The 17,767-nt window shown below is 62.6% G+C and overlaps 1 protein-coding gene across 1 annotated transcript; it reads left to right on the top strand.

The window, feature by feature from the left end:
* The first annotated feature begins 8,820 nt into the window (after positions 1 to 8,820).
* Positions 8,821 to 17,710, top strand: LOC142403136 (trypsin-like). The gene is given in 6 exon segments (XM_075489300.1): positions 8,821 to 8,881; positions 9,626 to 9,779; positions 14,397 to 14,662; positions 16,459 to 16,556; positions 16,558 to 16,596; positions 17,567 to 17,710. Coding segments are annotated over 6 exon segments (762 nt in total).
* Positions 17,711 to 17,767: the final 57 nt, after the last annotated feature.

Raw genomic sequence — 17,767 nt, 5'->3', positions numbered from 1 at the left:
CGTAGTCGGCCAACTCCACAGCAGCTGGCCAACCCAAGGGGAGGTGAATAACCCGGTGTTGGTTCTTCAACCCAACAAGGGTTGGCCAACGCAAGTAGAATCGGCCAACTCGGCAATGGCGGGAAAACCCAAAGAGATTCGGACAACCCACTAGGGTGGTTGACCAATCCAATGACGGTTAAACAAGCCACCAAGCCTTAGCTGACCCAATAGGAGTTGGCGACCCAACATAATGATGGTGGAACAACTCAAGAGTTGGACAGCCCGATGTGAAGGGTTGGTTAACCCAGTCGTAGATTATCAACCCCAAAAAGGTTGACCAAACCAGTTGGAGGTGACCAATCCAATGGCAGTTGGCCAACCCAATGATGGCCGGCCACCCCAATGATGGCTGGCCAACCCAACAACAGTTGGCCAACCCAGAAAGGTCACCCAACCCAATGAGGTCCAACGATGGTGGGTCAAACCACAGGGAGATGGCCAACCCAGCAACGGTTGGCCGACCCAGAAAGGTCACCCAACCCAATGAGGTCCAGCCATGGTGGGTCAAACCACAGGGAGATGGCCAACCCAACAAAGGTTGGGTGATCCAGAAAGGTCACCCAAGCCAATGAGGTCCAGCGATGGTGGGTGAAACCACAGGGAGATGGCCAACCCAGCAACGGTTGGGTGACCCAGGAAGGTCACCCTACCCAATGAGGTCCAGCGATGGTGGGTCAAACCACAGGGAGATGGCCAACCCAACAACAGTTGGGTGACCCAGGAAGGTCACCCAACCCAATGAGGTCCAGCGATGGTGGGTCAAACCACAGGGAGATGGCCAACTCAACAACAGTTGGCCAACCCTGAAAGGTCACCCAACCCAATGAGGTCCAACGATGGTGGGTCAAACCACAGGGAGATGGCCAACCCAGCAACGGTTGGCCGACCCAGAAAGGTCACCCAACCCAAAGAGGTCCAGCGATGGTGGGTCAAACCACAGGGAGATGGCCAACCCAACAACAGTTGGGTGACCCAGGAAGGTCACCCAACCCAATGAGGTCCAGCGATGGTGGGTCAAACCACAGGGAGATGGCCAACCCAACAACGGTTGGCCGACCCAGAAAGGTCACCCAACCCAATGAGGTCCAGCGATGGTGGGTCAAACCACAGGGAGATGGCCAACCCAACAACGGTTGGGTGACCTAGAAAGGTCACCCAACCCAATGAGGTCCAACGATGGTGGGTCAAACCACAGGGAGATGGCCAACCCAGCAACGGTTGGCCGACCCAGAAAGGTCACCCAACCCAAAGAGGTCCAGCGATGGTGGGTCAAACCACAGGGAGATGGCCAACCCAACAACGGTTGGGTGACCCAGGAAGGTCACCCAACCCAATGAGGTCCAGCGATGGTGGGTCAAACCACAGGGAGATGGCCAACCCAGCAACGGTTGGGTGACCCAGGAAGGTCACCCTACCCAATGAGGTCCAGCGATGGTGGGTCAAACCACAGGGAGATGGCCAACCCAACAACGGTTGGGTGACCTAGAAAGGTCACCCAACCCAATGAGGTCCAGCGATGGTGGGTCAAACCACAGGGAGATGGCCAACTCAACAAGTGTTGGGTGACCCAGAAAGGTCACCCAACCCAATGAGGTCCAGTGATGGTGGGTCAAACCACAGGGAGATGGCCAACTCAACAACAGTTGGCCAACCCAGAAAGGTCACCCAACCCAATGAGGTCCAACGATGGTGGGTCAAACCACAGGGAGATGGCCAACTCAACAACAGTTGGCCAACCCAGAAAGGTCACCCAACCCAATGAGGTCCAGCGATGGTGGGTCAAACCACAGGGAGATGGCCAACCCAACAATGGTTGGCCAACCCAGAAAGGTCACCCAACCCAATGAGGTCCAACGATGGTGGGTCAAACCACAGGGAGATGGCCAACCCAACAACGGTTGGGTGACCCAGTGGAGAATGGTGGGTTCACACCACGTCTTTCCATAGGGTGACTCCGGAGGACCTCTGGTTTGCAACAAGACCCTCCAAGGTATCGTGTCCTGGGGCATGGAGAAATGTGGGCAGCCCAGGAGACCTGGTGTCTACACCAAGGTCTGTAGATACGCCCAGTGGATCCAGAAGATCATGAAGGACAACTAAGTGACGCTCCAGCAACCTCCAAGTACCCAGGGGGAGGTCGGAGGACCACGTCCGCGCTACCACCGCTCGCCGGGGCAGGATGCTGGGACAACAGAGGCTGTGGCAAGGTTGTGGGTAGAAGGTCACCTGGTGGAGCTGGTGAGAGGGTGGGTGGGAAGGCACGAGAAATTAAAAGCGTTGTGACGTTTGGTGGGAAATTTTGTCCTTTTAACCTGCTCCCCCCCCACCCCCCAAAAAAAAAAATAGATTCCAAGCTCAATCCCAGACATCGCTTCTCCTCCAAGGGTCATCCGTGGACCCAGTGTCCACTCATGGCCACGGGTTTCGTTTTGAGGTCAGATCCTTGCCACCATCCCCAAAATATGGGACTTTCCGGGAGGAGAAGTTGGTTTTATTTGAAGACGACCCCCGTTTCCTTCACTCGCGTTCTCCTACCCGTCGTCTCCCAAGGACCAAGACGCGTGGCTGCGGTGGCCTAGCGATGGCACTGAGGACGTGGGACGCTGGTGGACAAGTCCTCCAAGCCAAACGGAGTTGGTCAACTCAACCAGGGTAAGCAACCAAAGATGGTTGCCCAACTCAATCGTTACTGGCCATCCAGCAATGGCCTATCCAATAGGAGGCGCCCAATGAGGATGAAGAACCCAACGAACATCAGCCAATGCAACCAGGGTCACCCAATCGATGTGGGTCACCCGATCGATGAGGGTCACCCAATCGATGAGGGTCACCCAATCGATGAGGGTCACCCAATCGATGTGGGTCACCCAATCGATGAGGGTCACCCAATTGATGTGGGTCACCCGATCGATGTGGGTCACCCAATCGATGTGGGTCACCCGATCGATGAGGGTCACCCGATCGATGAGGGTCACCCAATCGATGTGGGTCACCCAATTGATGTGGGTCACCCGATTGATGAGGGTCACCCGATCGATGAGGGTCACCTGATCGATGTGGGTCACCCAATCAATGTGGGTCACCCGATCGATGAGGGTCACCCGATCGATGAGGGTCACCCAATCGATGAGGGTCACCCGATCGATGTGGGTCACCCAATCGATGAGGGTCACCCAATCGATGAGGGTCACCCGATCGATGAGGGTCACCAAATCGATGTGGGTCACCCAATCGATGAGGGTCACCCAATCGATGTGGGTCACCCGATCGATGAGGGTCACCCAATCGATGAGGGTCACCCGATCGATGAGGGTCACCCAATCGATGTGGGTCACCCGATCGATGAGGGTCACCCGATCGATGAGGGTCACCCAATCGATGTGGGTCACCCAATCAATGTGGGTCACCCAATCGATGAGGGTCACCCAATCGATGTGGGTCACCCAACGCAATGACGGTTGGCCAACCCAACAAGGGTCAGCCAAGTTGGTGATGGTTGACTAGCCCAAGGGAATTGGTCAACCCTGTGAAGGTCACCCAACCAATGATGGTTGCCCAGCCCAAGAAGGGTTGGCCAATCCAACGAGGGTTACCCAACCCAATGATGGTTGGTCAACCCAATGTCTACTGGGTTCTTCTGAGCCTGGTGGCCACACGTTTGTTTTGGTTGGGCCTTTTGGTCCCCCGAAGGCGGTCCCAGGTTGGGGGTGGGGTGGGGTGGTCACTTTCTCCACCCTGCCCCACCTCTGGGTGTCCTCAGGTTTGTCCTTTGTCCCCAAATCTGGGTCTCTTGAGATGGTGTCCCTGGGGGCTTTGTGGCCCTCAAGAGGACGAGTTGGCAGGGAAGAAGGTCTCCTCCTTTCTGGAGGAGGCATCTGGAGGTCCTGTGGCTCTCTGAGGAGGCCTCAGGACTCCTGGTGGCCCTGACGTCGGTGGCACGGCCACCACGGGGACTTTCCTTCGGAGGGTGACACGGGACGAGCCAGCGTTGCCCAGCTGGAAGGTGCCACCCGGGGAGGGGTGGTGGCCATCAACCCTTGAGCTTCAAAGAGAAGAGGGGGTCACGGCAGCCGGGTGGTCCGGGAGCCCACCCCGAAACGGGGAAACGTCATTGGCTGGGCTCTTGTCAAGACCCACCTACCTCAGATGAGGGAAACGCCATTGGTTGGGCGCTCCCCAAGACCCACCTACCTCAAATTGGGGAAATGTCACTGGTTGGCCTCAAGCCAAGACCCTCCCACCCCAAGGTGGGGCCACACCATTGGTTGAGCTCTTCCCAAGTCCCACCCACCCCAAAGTGAGGCCACACCATTGGTTGAGCTCTTCCCAAGTCCCACCCACCCCAAGGTGGGGCCACACCATTGGTTGAGCTCTTCCCAAGTCCCACCCACCCCAAGGTGGGGCCACACCATTGGTTGAGCTCTTCCCAAGTCCCACCCACCCCAAGGTGGGGCCACACCATTGGTTGAGCTCTTCCCAAGTCCCACCCACCCCAAGGTGGGGCCACACCATTGGTTGAGCTCTTCCCAAGTCCCACCCACCCCAAGGTGGGGCCACACCATTGGTTGAGCTCTTCCCAAGTCCCACCCACCCCAAGGTGGGGCCACACCATTGGTTGAGCTCTTCCCAAGTCCCACCCACCCCAAGGTGGGGCCACACCATTGGTTGAGCTCTTCCCAAGTCCCACCCACCCCAAGGTGGGGCCACACCATTGGTTGAGCTCTTCCCAAGTCCCACCCACCCCAAGGTGGGGCCACACCATTGGTTGAGCTCTTCCCAAGTCTCACCCACCCCAAAGTGAGGCCACACCATTGGTTGCTCTCTTCCCAAGTCCCACCCACCCCAAGGTGGGGCCACACCATTGGTTGAGCTCTTCCCAAGTCCCACCCACCCCAAGGTGGGGCCACACCATTGGTTGAGCTCTTCCCAAGTCCCACCCACCCCAAGGTGGGGCCACACCATTGGTTGAGCTCTTCCCAAGTCCCACCCACCCCAAAGTGAGGCCACACCATTGGTTGATCTCTTCCCAAGTCCCACCCCCAAACTGCGGCCACACCATTGGTTGAGCATCCTGCGTGAGGGGGGGGTGCCGCCTCCCCCTGTGGGGGCGTGGCTTCCACCACCGCCAGCCAATCAGCCGCGGCGGGCCCGATCCGTGCAAGGCGGCTGTTTTGTTCCCCTGATTATGGCCCTGAGCTCGTTACGGCTGTAATTAGCGTTGGTGACGGCCATCCCATAATAGGAGCGCAGCGCCCGTGCCACGCCCAAGGCGCGGCTGTTGCCCCACAGCGTCGGGGGGATTTGCTTAATCCCACGTTAATGGGGCAGGGGCGGGCGGGGGGCGGGCGAGGGGCACCAGGCCCCACCTCACCCCATAGATACCGTATGGGACCCACTTCGACCCATAGATACCGTAGGGGACCCACGTCACCCCGTAGATACCGTACGGGACCCACTTCGACCCATAGATACCGTAGGGGACCCACGTCACCCCGTAGATACCGTAGGGGACCCACTTCGACCCATAGATACCGTAGGGGACCCACGTCACCCCATAGATACCGTAGGGGACCCACTTCGACCCATAGATACCGTAGGGGACCCATGTCACCCCGTAGATACCGTAGGGGACCCACATCACCCCATAGATACCGTAGGGGACCCACTTCGACCCATAGATACCGTAGGGGACCCACGTCACCCCGTAGATACCGTAGGGGACCCACTTCGACCCATAGATACCGTAGGGGACCCACCTCACCCCATAGATACCGTACGGGACCCACTTCGACCCATAGATACCGTAGGGGAGCCAGGCGTCCGGGCTGGATCACTTCACCCCATAGATGCTATAGGGCACCCAGGCATCCAGGCAGGCCCACTTCACCCCATAGATACCGTAGGGGACCCAATTCGACCCATAGATACCATAGGGGACCCACTTCACCCCATAGATGCTGTAGGGGACCCACTTCAACCCATAGATATCGTAGGGGACCCACTTCACCCCATAGATACCATAGGGAATCCAGGTGTCCAGGCTGCCCAACTTCACCCCATAGATGCTATAGGGGACCCATTTCAACCCATAGATACCATAGAGACCCACTTCACCCCATAGATACCATAGGGGACCCAGGCATCCGGGCTGGATCACTTCACCCCATAGATACCATAGGGGACCCAATTTGACCCATAGATACCATAGGGGACCCAGGCATCCGGGCAGGCCCACTTCACCCCATAGATGCTGTAGGGGACCCAATTCGACCCATAGATACCGTAGGGGACCCACTTCGACCCATAGATACCATAGGGGACACAGGTGTCCAGGCCCCCTTACTCAGCCCCATGGCCACCTCATGGCCGCCCCATGGCCACCTCATGGCCACCCCATGACCTCCCCATGGCCACCCCATGGCCACCTCGTGACCTCCCCATGGCCACCGCATGACCACCCCATGGCCACCTCATGGCCGCCCCATGGCCACCCCATGACCTCCCCATGGCCACCCCATGGCCGCCCCATGACCACCCCATGGCCACCTCATGACCACCTCATGACCACCTCATGGCCACCTCATGGCCACCTCGTGACCTCCCCATGGCCACCTCATGGCCACCTTTTGACCTCCCCATAGCCATCCCATGGCCACCCCATGGCCACCTCATGGCCACCCCATGACCACCCCATGGCCACCCCATGGCCACCTCGTGACCTCCCCATGTCCACCCCATGACCTCCCCATGGCCACCCCATGACCACCCCATGACCACCCCATAGCCACCCCATGACCACCCCATGGCCACCCCATGACCACCTCATGGCCACCTTGTGACCTCCCCATAGCCACCCCATGGCACCCCATGACCACCCCATGACCACCCCATGACCACCCCATGGCCACCCCATGACCACCTCATGGCCACCTCATGTCCACCTTGTGACCTCCCCATAGCCACCCCATGGCACCCCATGACCACCCCATGACCACCCCATGACCACCCCATAGCCACCCCATAGCCACCCCATAGCCACCCCATGGCCACCCCATGGCCACCCCATGGCCTCCCCATGACCACCCCATGGCCACCCCATGGCCACCCCATGACCACCCCATGGCCACCCCATGGCCTCCCCATGACCACCCCATGACCACCCCATGACCACCCCATGGCCACCCCATGGCCACCCCATGACCACCCCATGGCCACCTCATGACCACCTTTTGACCTCCCCATAGCCACCCCATGGCCGCCCCATGACCACCCCATGGCCACCTCATGACCACCTCATGGCCACCTCATGGCCACCTTTTGACCTCCCCATAGCCATCCCATGGCCACCCCATGGCCACCTCATGACCACCTCATGGCCACCTCATGGCCACCTTTTGACCTCCCCATAGCCATCCCATGGCCACCCCATGGCCACCTCATGGCCACCCCATGACCACCCCATGGCCACCCCATGACCACCTCATGGCCACCTCATGGCCACCTTTTGACCTCCCCATAGCCATCCCATGGCCACCCCATGGCCACCTCATGACCACCTCATGGCCACCTCATGGCCACCTTTTGACCTCCCCATAGCCATCCCATGGCCACCCCATGTCCACCCCATGACCTCCCCATGGCCACCCCATGACCACCCCATAGCCACCCCGTGGCCACCCCATGGCCACCCCATGGCCACCCCATGGCCACCTCATGACCACCCCATGACCACCCCATGGCCACCCCATGGCCACCTTGTGACCTCCCCATGGCCACCCCATGACCACCCCATAGCCACCCCATGGCCACCCCATGACCTCCCCATGGCCACCCCATGACCACCCCATGACCACCCCATGGCCACCCCATGGCCACCTCATGAGCACCCCATGACCACCCCATGGCCACCCCATGGCCACCTTGTGACCTCCCCATAGCCACCCCATGACCACCCCATGACCACCCCATAGCCACCCTGTGGCCACCCCATGGCCACCCCATGACCACCCCATGGCCACCTCATGAGCACCCCATGACCACCCCATGGCCACCCCATGGCCACCTTGTGACCTCCCCATAGCCACCCCATGACCACCCCATGACCACCCCATGGCCACCCCATGGCCACCTCGTGACCTCCCCATGTCCACCCCATGACCTCCCCATGGCCACCCCATGACCACCTCGTGACCACCCCATGACCACCCCATGGCCACCCCATGACCACCTCATGGCCACCTCATGGCCACCTTGTGACCTCCCCATAGCCACCCCATGGCCACCCCATGACCACCCCATGGCCACCTCATGAGCACCCCATGACCACCCCATGGCCACCCCATGGCCACCTTGTGACCTCCCCATAGCCACCCCATGGCCACCCCATGACCACCCCATGGCCACCCCATGGCCACCTCGTGACCTCCCCATGTCCACCCCATGACCTCCCCATGGCCACCCCATGACCACCTCGTGACCACCCCATGACCACCCCATGGCCACCCCATGACCACCTCATGGCCACCTCATGGCCACCTTGTGACCTCCCCATAGCCACCCCATGGCCACCCCATGGCCACCCCATGGCCACCCGCGCCGTGGGGCGGGGGATGGGGGTGGGGGGGTGGGGTGTGAACGTGGCACCTGCGCTGGGAATGTACCAAGCAAACACGGGGGGGGGGGGGGGGGGCCCTACCCAGCCCCCGTTAATAATTAACGCCGAGCCTTGATAGCGGGGGGCACCCGGCCCCCCCCAGCCCCACGCCCCGGCCCCCCACCATGGCAGCCCCGCGCTTCCTCCTCTTCCTCCTCTTCCTCCTCCTGGCGCTGGGGACCCCCGGTGAGAGCTTGAGGGGGGGGGGGGGGAGGGGGTTTGGGGGGCGGCGGGGGGGTCCCCAAGGTGGGGGTGGGGGTGCGGGGGGGTTCCCTGGGGTGCGGGGGGGTCCGTGGGGGCCCAAGGGTGGGGTTGGGGCTGCAGGGGGGTCCCTGGGGGGTCCCCAAGGTGGGGCTGGGGGTGCGGGGGGGTCCCCAGGGTACGGGGGGGGTGCAGGGGGGTCCCTGGGGGGTCCCCAAGGTGGGGCTGGGGGTGCGGGGGGGTCCCCAGGGTACGGGGGGGGTGCAGGGGGGTCCCTGGGGGGTCTCTGGGGTGCAGGGGGGGGTGCGGGGGGGTCCCCAGGGTGCGGGGGGGTTGCAGGGTGGTCCCTGGGGGGTCCCCAAGGTGGGGCTGGGGGTGCGGGGGGGTCCCTGGGGCGCCCAGGGGGGGGTTGGGGGTGCGGGGGGGGGGGTTCCCGGGGTGGGAATGGGGGTGCGGGGGGGGGTCCCCAAGGTGGGGCTGGGGGTGCGGGGGGGGTGCAGGGGGGTCCCTGGGGGGTCTCTGGGGTGCAGGTGGGGGTGCGGGGGGGTCCCCAGGGTGCGGGGGGGGGGCAGGGGGGTCCCTGGGGGGTCTCTGGGGTGCAGGTGGGGGTGCGGGGGGGTCCCCAGGGTGCGGAGGGGGGGGTGCAGGGGGGTCCCCAAGGTGGGGCTGGGGGTAGCCCCCTCCCCCCAAACACTCACCCACCCCCCCCGCCCCCCCTCCCCCCCCCAGCCTGGCCGTGGGGCGAGCGGATCGTGGGGGGCAGCGAGTGCCCCACATGGGCGCACCCCGGCCTCGTCCTGCTCTTCTACTTCGACCTGCACCAGTGCGGGGGGGCCCTGCTCAGCACCCAGTGGGTGCTCACGGCCGCCCACTGCCAGACCAGGTGGGCAGCGGGGCACTGGGAGGCACTGGGAGGCACTGGGAGGCACTGGGAGGCGCTGGGAGGCGCTGGGAGGGGAATTGGGGGCACTGGGAGGGACATTGGGAGGCACTGGGAGGGATACTGGGAGCACTGGGAGCCCTGCTCAGCACCCAGTGGGTGCTCACGGCCGCCCACTGCCAGACCAGGTGGGCAGCGGGGCACTGGGAGGCACTGGGAGGCACTGGGAGGCACTGGGAGGCGCTGGGAGGCGCTGGGAGGGGAATTGGGGGCACTGGGAGGGACATTGGGAGGCACTGGGAGGGATACTGGGAGCACTGGGAGCCCTGCTCAGCACCCAGTGGGTGCTCACAGCCGCCCACTGCCAGACCAGGTGGGCAGCGGGGCACTGGGAGGCACTGGGAGGCACTGGGAGGCACTGGGAGGGGAATTGGGGGCACTGGGAGGGACACTGGGAGGCACTGGGAGGGATACTGGGAGCACTGGGAGCCCTGCTCAGCACCCAGTGGGAGCTCACGGCTGCCCACTGCCAGAGCAGGTGGGCAGCGGGGCACTGGGAGGCACTGGGAGGCACTGGGAGGCACTGGGAGGGGAATTGGGGGCACTGGGAGGGACACTGGGAGGCACTGGGAGGGATACTGGGAGCACTGGGAGCCCTGCTCAGCACCCAGTGGGTGCTCACGGCCGCCCACTGCCAGACCAGGTGGGCAGCGGGGCACTGGGAGGCGCTGGGAGGCACTGGGAGGCGCTGGGAGGGGAATTGGGGGCACTGGGAGGGACACTGGGAGGCACTGGGAGGGATACTGGGAGCACTGGGAGCCCTGCTCAGCACCCAGTGGGTGCTCACGGTCGCCCACTGCCAGACCAGGTGGGCAGGGGCGCACTGGGAGGCACTGGGAGGCACTGGGAGGCGCTGGGAGGGGAATTGGGGGCACTGGGATGGACATTGGGAGGCACTGGGAGGGATACTGGGAGCACTGGGAGCCCTGCTCAGCACCCAGTGGGAGCTCACGGCTGCCCACTGCCAGACCAGGTGGGCAGTGGGGCACTGGGAGGCACTGGGAGGCACTGGGAGGCGCTGGGAGGGGAATTGGGGGCACTGGGAGGGACATTGGGAGGCACTGGGAGGGATACTGGGAGCACTGGGAGCCCTGCTCAGCACCCAGTGGGTGCTCACGGCCGCCCACTGCCAGACCAGGTGGGCAGGGGGGCACTGGGAGGCACTGGGAGGCACTGGGAGGCGCTGGGAGGGGAATTGGGGGCACTGGGAGGGGAATTGGGGGCACTGGGAGGGACATTGGGAGGCACTGGGAGGGATACTGGGAGCACTGGGAGCCCTGCTCAGCACCCAGTGGGTGCTCACGGCCGCCCACTGCCAGACCAGGTGGGCAGCGGGGCACTGGGAGGCACTGGGAGGCACTGGGAGGCACTGGGAGGCGCTGGGAGGGGAATTGGGGGCACTGGGAGGGACACTGGGAGCACTGGGAGGGATACTGGGAGCACTGGGAGCCCTGCTCAGCACCCAGTGGGTGCTCACGGCCCTGCCGCGTGTTTCTGGAAGGCTCTGGGCGAGGAGCCGGGAAGCGCTGGGAGGAACTGGGAGGAACTGGGAGGAACTGGGAGGGGAACTGGGATGAGAACTGGGTCATCGTGACCTGTGCCCCATCCCTCCATGGCCGTGTCCCTCCTGTCCCCACCCCTCTTGTCCTCGTCCCTCCATGGCCATGTCCCCCTTGTCCCCATCTCTCCATGTCCCCATCCTTCTTGTCCCCATCTCTCCATGGCCGTGTCCCTCCTGTCCCCACCCCTCTTGTCCCCATCTCTCCTGTCCCCACCCCTCCTGTCCCCACCCCTCTTGTCCCTGTCCCTCCATGGCCATGTCCCTCTTGTCCCATCTCTCCATGTCCCCACCCACCTTGTCCCCATCTCTCCTGTCCCCACCCTTCTTGTCCCCATCTCTCCATGGCCATGTCCCTCCTGTCCCCACCCCTCTTGTCCTCACCCCTCCTGTCCCCACCCTTCTTGTCCCCATCTCTCCATGGCCATGTCCCTCTTGTCCCCATCTCTCTATGTCCCCATCTCTCCATGTCCCCACCCCTCCTCTCCCCACCCCTCCTGTCCCCGTCCCTCCATGGCCATGTCCCTCTTGTCCCATCCCTCCTGTCCCCACCCCTCTTGTCCCCATCTCTCCATGTCCCCACCCCTCCTGTCCCCACCCCTCTTGTCCCCATCTCTCCATGGTCATGTCCCTCTTGTCCCCACCCCTCCTGTCCCCACCCCTCCTGTCCCCGTCCCTCCATGGCCATGTCCCTCCTGTCCCCACCCCTCCTGTCCCCATCTCTCCATGTCCCCACCCCTCCTGTCCCCATCCTTATTGTCCTCATCTCTCCATGTCCCCACCCCTCTTGTCCCCATCTCTCCATGGCCATGTCCCTCCTGTCCCCACCCCTCTTGTCCCCATCTCTCCATGTCCCCACCCCTCCTGTCCCCACCCCTCTTGTCCCCATCTCTCCATGGTCATGTCCCTCTTGTCCCCACCCCTCCTGTCCCCACCCCTCCTGTCGCCGTCCCTCCATGGCCATGTCCCTCCTGTCCCCACCCCTCTTGTCCCCATCTCTCCATGTCCCCACCCCTCCTGTCCCCATCTCTCCATGTCCCCATCCTTCTTGTCCCCATCTCTCCATGTCCCCATCTCTCCTGTCCCCACCCTTCTTGTCCCCATCTCTCCATGGCCATGTCCCTCTTGTCCCCACCCCTCTTGTCCCCGTCCCTCCATGGCCATGTCCCTCTTGTCCCATCCCTCTTGTCCCCACCCTTCTTGTCCCCATCTCTCCATGGCCATGTCCCTCCTGTCCCCACCCCTCTTGTCCCCATCTCTCCATGTCCCCATCCTTCTTGTCCCCATCTCTCCATGTCCCCATCTCTCCTGTCCCCACCCCTCTTGTCCCCATCTCTCCATGTCCTCACCCCTCCTGTCTCCACCCTTCTTGTCCCCATCTCTCCATGGCCATGTCCCTCTTGTCCCCACCCCTCCTGTCCCCACCCCTCTTGTCCCCGTCCCTCCATGGCCATGTCCCTCTTGTCCCCATCTCTCGATGTCCCCATCCTTCTTGTCCCCATCTCTCCATGGCCATGTCCCTCTTGTCCCCATCTCTCCATGTCCCCATCCTTCTTGTCCCCATCTCTCCATGGCCATGTCCCTCCTGTCCCCACCCCTCTTGTCCCCATCTCTCCATGTCCCCACCCCTCCTGTCCCCATCTCTCCATGTCCCCATCCTTCTTGTCCCCATCTCTCCATGTCCCCATCTCTCCTGTCCCCACCCCTCTTGTCCCCGTCCCTCCATGGCCATGTCCCTCTTGTCCCCATCTCTCCATCCTTCTTGTCCCCATCTCTCCATGGCCGTGTCCCTCTTGTCCCATCCCTCTTGTCCCCATCTCTCCTGTCCCCACCCCTCTTGTCCCTGTCCCTCCATGGCCATGTCCCTCACATGTCCGTTCCTCGTGTCCCCATGTCTTCACAGCCACATCTCTCACGTCCCCATCCCTCCACGGTCATCTCCTTCATGTCCCCGTACCTTCATGGCCATGTCCCTTCCATCTCCATTCATCCATGAACGTGTCCCCATGTCCACAGCCATGTCTTCCAACGTCCCCATCCCTCACATCATCTCTCCATGACCGTGTCCCACCATGGCCATGTCCCCCATGTCCCCAGCCATGTCCTCCAACATCCCCATCTCTCACATCATCTCTCCATGACTGTGTCCCACCATGGCCATGTCCCACCATGGCCATGTCCCCCATGTCCCCAGCCATGTCCTCCAACGTCCCCATCCCCCACATCATCTCTCCATGACCATGTCCCACCATGGCCATGTCCCACCATGGCCATGTCCCCCGTGTCCCCAGCCATGTCCTCCAATGTCCCCATCCCTCACATCATCTCTCCATGGCCATGTCCCACCATGGCCATGTCCCCCGTGTCCCCAGCCATGTCCTCCAACGTCCCTATCCTTCACATCACCATCTCTCCATGGCCATGTCCCCTGTGCCCCTCACATCATCTCTCCGTGACCATGTCCCACCATGGCCATGTCCCCCATGTCCCCAGCCACGTCCTCCAACATCCCCATCCCTCACATCATCTCTCCATGGCCATGTCCCACCATGGCCATGTCCCCCGTGTCCCCAGCCATGTCCTCCAACGTCCCCATCCCTCACATCATCTCTCCATGACCATGTCCCACCATGGCCATGTCCCACCATGGCCATGTCCCCCGTGTCCCCAGCCATGTCCTCCAACGTCCCCATCCCTCACATCATCTCTCCATGACCATGTCCCCCATGTCCCCAGCCACGTCCTCCAACAGCCCCATCCCTCACATCATCTCTCCATGACCATGTCCCACCATGGCCATGTCCCACCATGGCCATGTCCCCCATGCCCCCAGCCACGTCCTCCAACGTCCCCATCCCTCACATCATCTCTCCATGACCATGTCCCCTGTGCCCCTCACATCATCTCTCCGTGACCATGTCCCACCATGGCCACGTCCCCAGCCGTGTCCTTCCATGTCCCCAACGTGGTGCCACGTCCCTCACGTGTCCCTTGTCCCCCAGACACATCCAGGTGCGGGCAGGGGAGCACAGCCTGGCGGCAACGACGGGGCAGGAGCAGTACGCCACGGCCGTGGAAGTGGTGGTCCACCCCGGCTTTGGCTCCGTGGACGGGGACAGCGCCTACGCCAATGACCTCATGCTGCTGCGCGTTGAGCCCCCCTTCACCATCACCCCCTACGTCCAGCCCCTGGCCCTGCCCAGAAGCCCCCCGGCCACCGGCACCAACTGCACCGTCATGGGATGGGGCACCACCACCAGCCCCCAGGGTATGGGGGGACCCAGGCGGTCGGGGTGGGTGGTGGCATCTCTGCAGGCCAGGAACCCAGGTGTCCAAGGGATGGACACCTCAACCTGCATTGGGTTGGGTGGTGGCATCTCTGCAGGCATGGAACCCTGGTGTCCAAGGGATGGACATCTCAACCTGCATTGGGTTGGGTGGTGGCATCTCTGCAGGCATGGAACCCATGTGTCCAAGGGATGGACATCTCAACCTGCATTGGGTTGGGTGGTGGCATCTCTGCAGGCATGGAACCCAGGTGTCCAAGGGATGGACACCTCAACCTGCATGGGGTTGGGTGGTGGCATCTCTGCAGGCATGGAACCCAGGTGTCCCAGGGATGGACATCTCAACCTGCACTGGGTTGGGTGGTGGCATCTCTGCAGGCATGGAACCCAGGTGTCCCAGGGATGGACACCTCAACCTGCATTGGGTTGGGTGGTGGCATCTCTGCAGGCATGGAACCCAGGTGTCCAAGGGACGGACACCTCAACCTGCATGGGGTTGGGTGGTGGCATCTCTGCAGGCATGGAACCCAGGTGTCCCAGGGATGGACACCTCAACCTGCATTGGGTTGGGTGGTGGCATCTCTGCAGGCATGGAACCCATGTGTCCAAGGGATGGACACCTCAACCTGCATTGGGTTGGGTGGTGGCATCTCTGCAGGCATGGAACGCAGGTGTCCAAGGGATGGACACCTCAACCTGCATTGGGTTGGGTGGTGGCATCTCTGCAGGCCAGGAACCCAGGTGTCCAAGGGATGGACACCTCAAGCTGCATTGGGTTGGGTGGTGGCATCTCTGCAGGCCAGGAACCCAGGTGTCCCAGGGATGGACATCTCAACCTGCATTGGGTTGGGTGGTGGCATCTCTGCAGGCCAGGAACCCAGGTGTCCCAGGGACGGACATCTCAACCTGCATTGGGTTGGGTGGTGGCATCTCTGCAGGCATGGAACCCAGGTGTCCAAGGGATGGACACCTCAAGCTGCATTGGGTTGGGTGGTGGCATCTCTGCAGGCCAGGAACCCAGGTGTCCCAGGGACGGACATCTCAACCTGCATTGGGTTGGGTGGTGGCATCTCTGCAGGCATGGAACCCAGGTGTCCAAGGGATGGACACCTCAAGCTGCATTGGGTTGGGTGGTGGCATCTCTGCAGGCCAGGAACCCAGGTGTCCAAGGGATGGACACCTCAAGCTGCATTGGGTTGGGTGGTGGCATCTCTGCAGGCCAGGAACCCAGGTGTCCCAGGGATGGACATCTCAACCTGCATTGGGTTGGGTGGTGGCATCTCTGCAGGCCAGGAACCCAGGTGTCCCAGGGACGGACATCTCAACCTGCATTGGGTTGGGTGGTGGCATCTCTGCAGGCATGGAACCCCAGGTGTCCAAGGGATGGACACCTCAAGCTGCATTGGGTTGGGTGGTGGCATCTCTGCAGGCCAGGAACCCAGGTGTCCCAGGGACGGACATCTCAACCTGCATTGGGTTGGGTGGTGGCATCTCTGCAGGCATGGAACCCAGGTGTCCAAGGGATGGACACCTCAAGCTGCATTGGGTTGGGTGGTGGCATCTCTGCAGGCCAGGAACCCAGGTGTCCAAGGGATGGACACCTCAAGCTGCATTGGGTTGGGTGGTGGCATCTCTGCAGGCATGGAACCCAGGTGTCCAAGGGATGGACACCTCAACCTGCATTGGGTTGGGTGGGGTCAACCCTGCACAGAAGGGACCCAGGCGTCCGGGGGCTCAAAGCCCTGGCCTGGGTTGGACACGTGTCCCCCTGTCCCAGTGTCCTTCCCCGACACCCCCCAGTGCGTGAACGTCACCGTGGTGGGTGACAACGTGTGCCGGATGATCTACGGCCGCAAAATCACCGAGGACATGTTGTTGCGCCGGCGTGGCCGCGGGGGGCAAGGACTCCTGCCAGGTACCTCCAGGTCCCCCATGTCCTACAGCCACGTCCCCACGTCCCCTCACCACGTCCCCACGTCCCCTCACCACGACCCATAGCCCCCATCCCTTCACCGTGTCCCCACGTCCCATCACCTTGTCCCCACGTCCCCTCACCACGACCCACAGCCCCCATCCCTTCACCGTGTCCCCACGTCCCATCACCGTGTCCCCATGTCCCCTCACCACGACCCACAGCCCCCATCCCTTCACCTTGTCCCCACGTCCCATCACCTTGTCCCCACGTCCCATCACCTTGTCCCCACGTCCCACAGCCACGTCCCTTTGGTCCCCTTTGTCCCGTGGGCTTTGGATGTAGCCGTGTCCCCGTGTCCCGTCACCGTGTCCCTGTGTCCCACAGTCACGTCCCCATGTCCTACAGCTTCTTCCCCATGTCCCACCATCACTGGGTCCCCCTCATCTCCTGGGCTTTGAGATGTAGCTGTGTCCTATCACCGTGTCCCCATGTCCCCATCACCTTGTCCCCATGTCCCACAGCCACCTCCCTCTGGTCCCCCTTGTCCCTTGGGCTTTGAAACGTGGACACATCTCCATGTCCCATCCCTACGTACCACATCTCCCATGGCCATGTGCCTTCGGTCCCTCTGTCCCCTCGGCTTTGAGATGTGGCTGTGTCCCCATGTCCCATCATTGCCACCACCCGTAACCCACGTCCTTGGGTCCCCTTGTCCCCTGGGCTTCATGACATGACCACGTCCATGGCCACATCCTCATGTCCCATGGCCACACCTCTTCATTCCCTGCCACCCCACCGTTCCCTGGCCACCTCGCTGTGCCTGGTCCCACATCTCCAGGTCCAAGAGCGGCCATCCCCACCGGTGGCCACGTGTCCCCCCCCGACGGCCACCTCCACCCTGGTGTCCTCCCTGGCCAGGGGCTGTGACCGAGGTCCTGTCACGGTCCCTTTTGTCCCCAGGGTGACTCAGGGGGGACCCCTCATCTGCAACGGGGTCCTGCAAGGCATCGTCTCGTGGGGCGACCACCCCTGCGGGCAGGCAGGGAAGCCAGGGGTCTACAGCCAGGTCTACAACTACCTGCCATGGATCCGGGAGACAACAGGGGTGGTCTGAGTCCTCCTCGTCCCACCCAACCCCACCACAGACCCACCAACCCCCACCATGGAATCC

This window comes from Mycteria americana, unplaced genomic scaffold (assembly GCF_035582795.1).
Source record: "Mycteria americana isolate JAX WOST 10 ecotype Jacksonville Zoo and Gardens unplaced genomic scaffold, USCA_MyAme_1.0 Scaffold_115, whole genome shotgun sequence".
Taxonomy (NCBI): Eukaryota; Metazoa; Chordata; class Aves; order Ciconiiformes; family Ciconiidae; genus Mycteria; species Mycteria americana.
The sequence above is the reverse complement of the archived record's forward strand: the minus strand, read 5'-3'. Positions and strand labels throughout refer to the sequence as shown.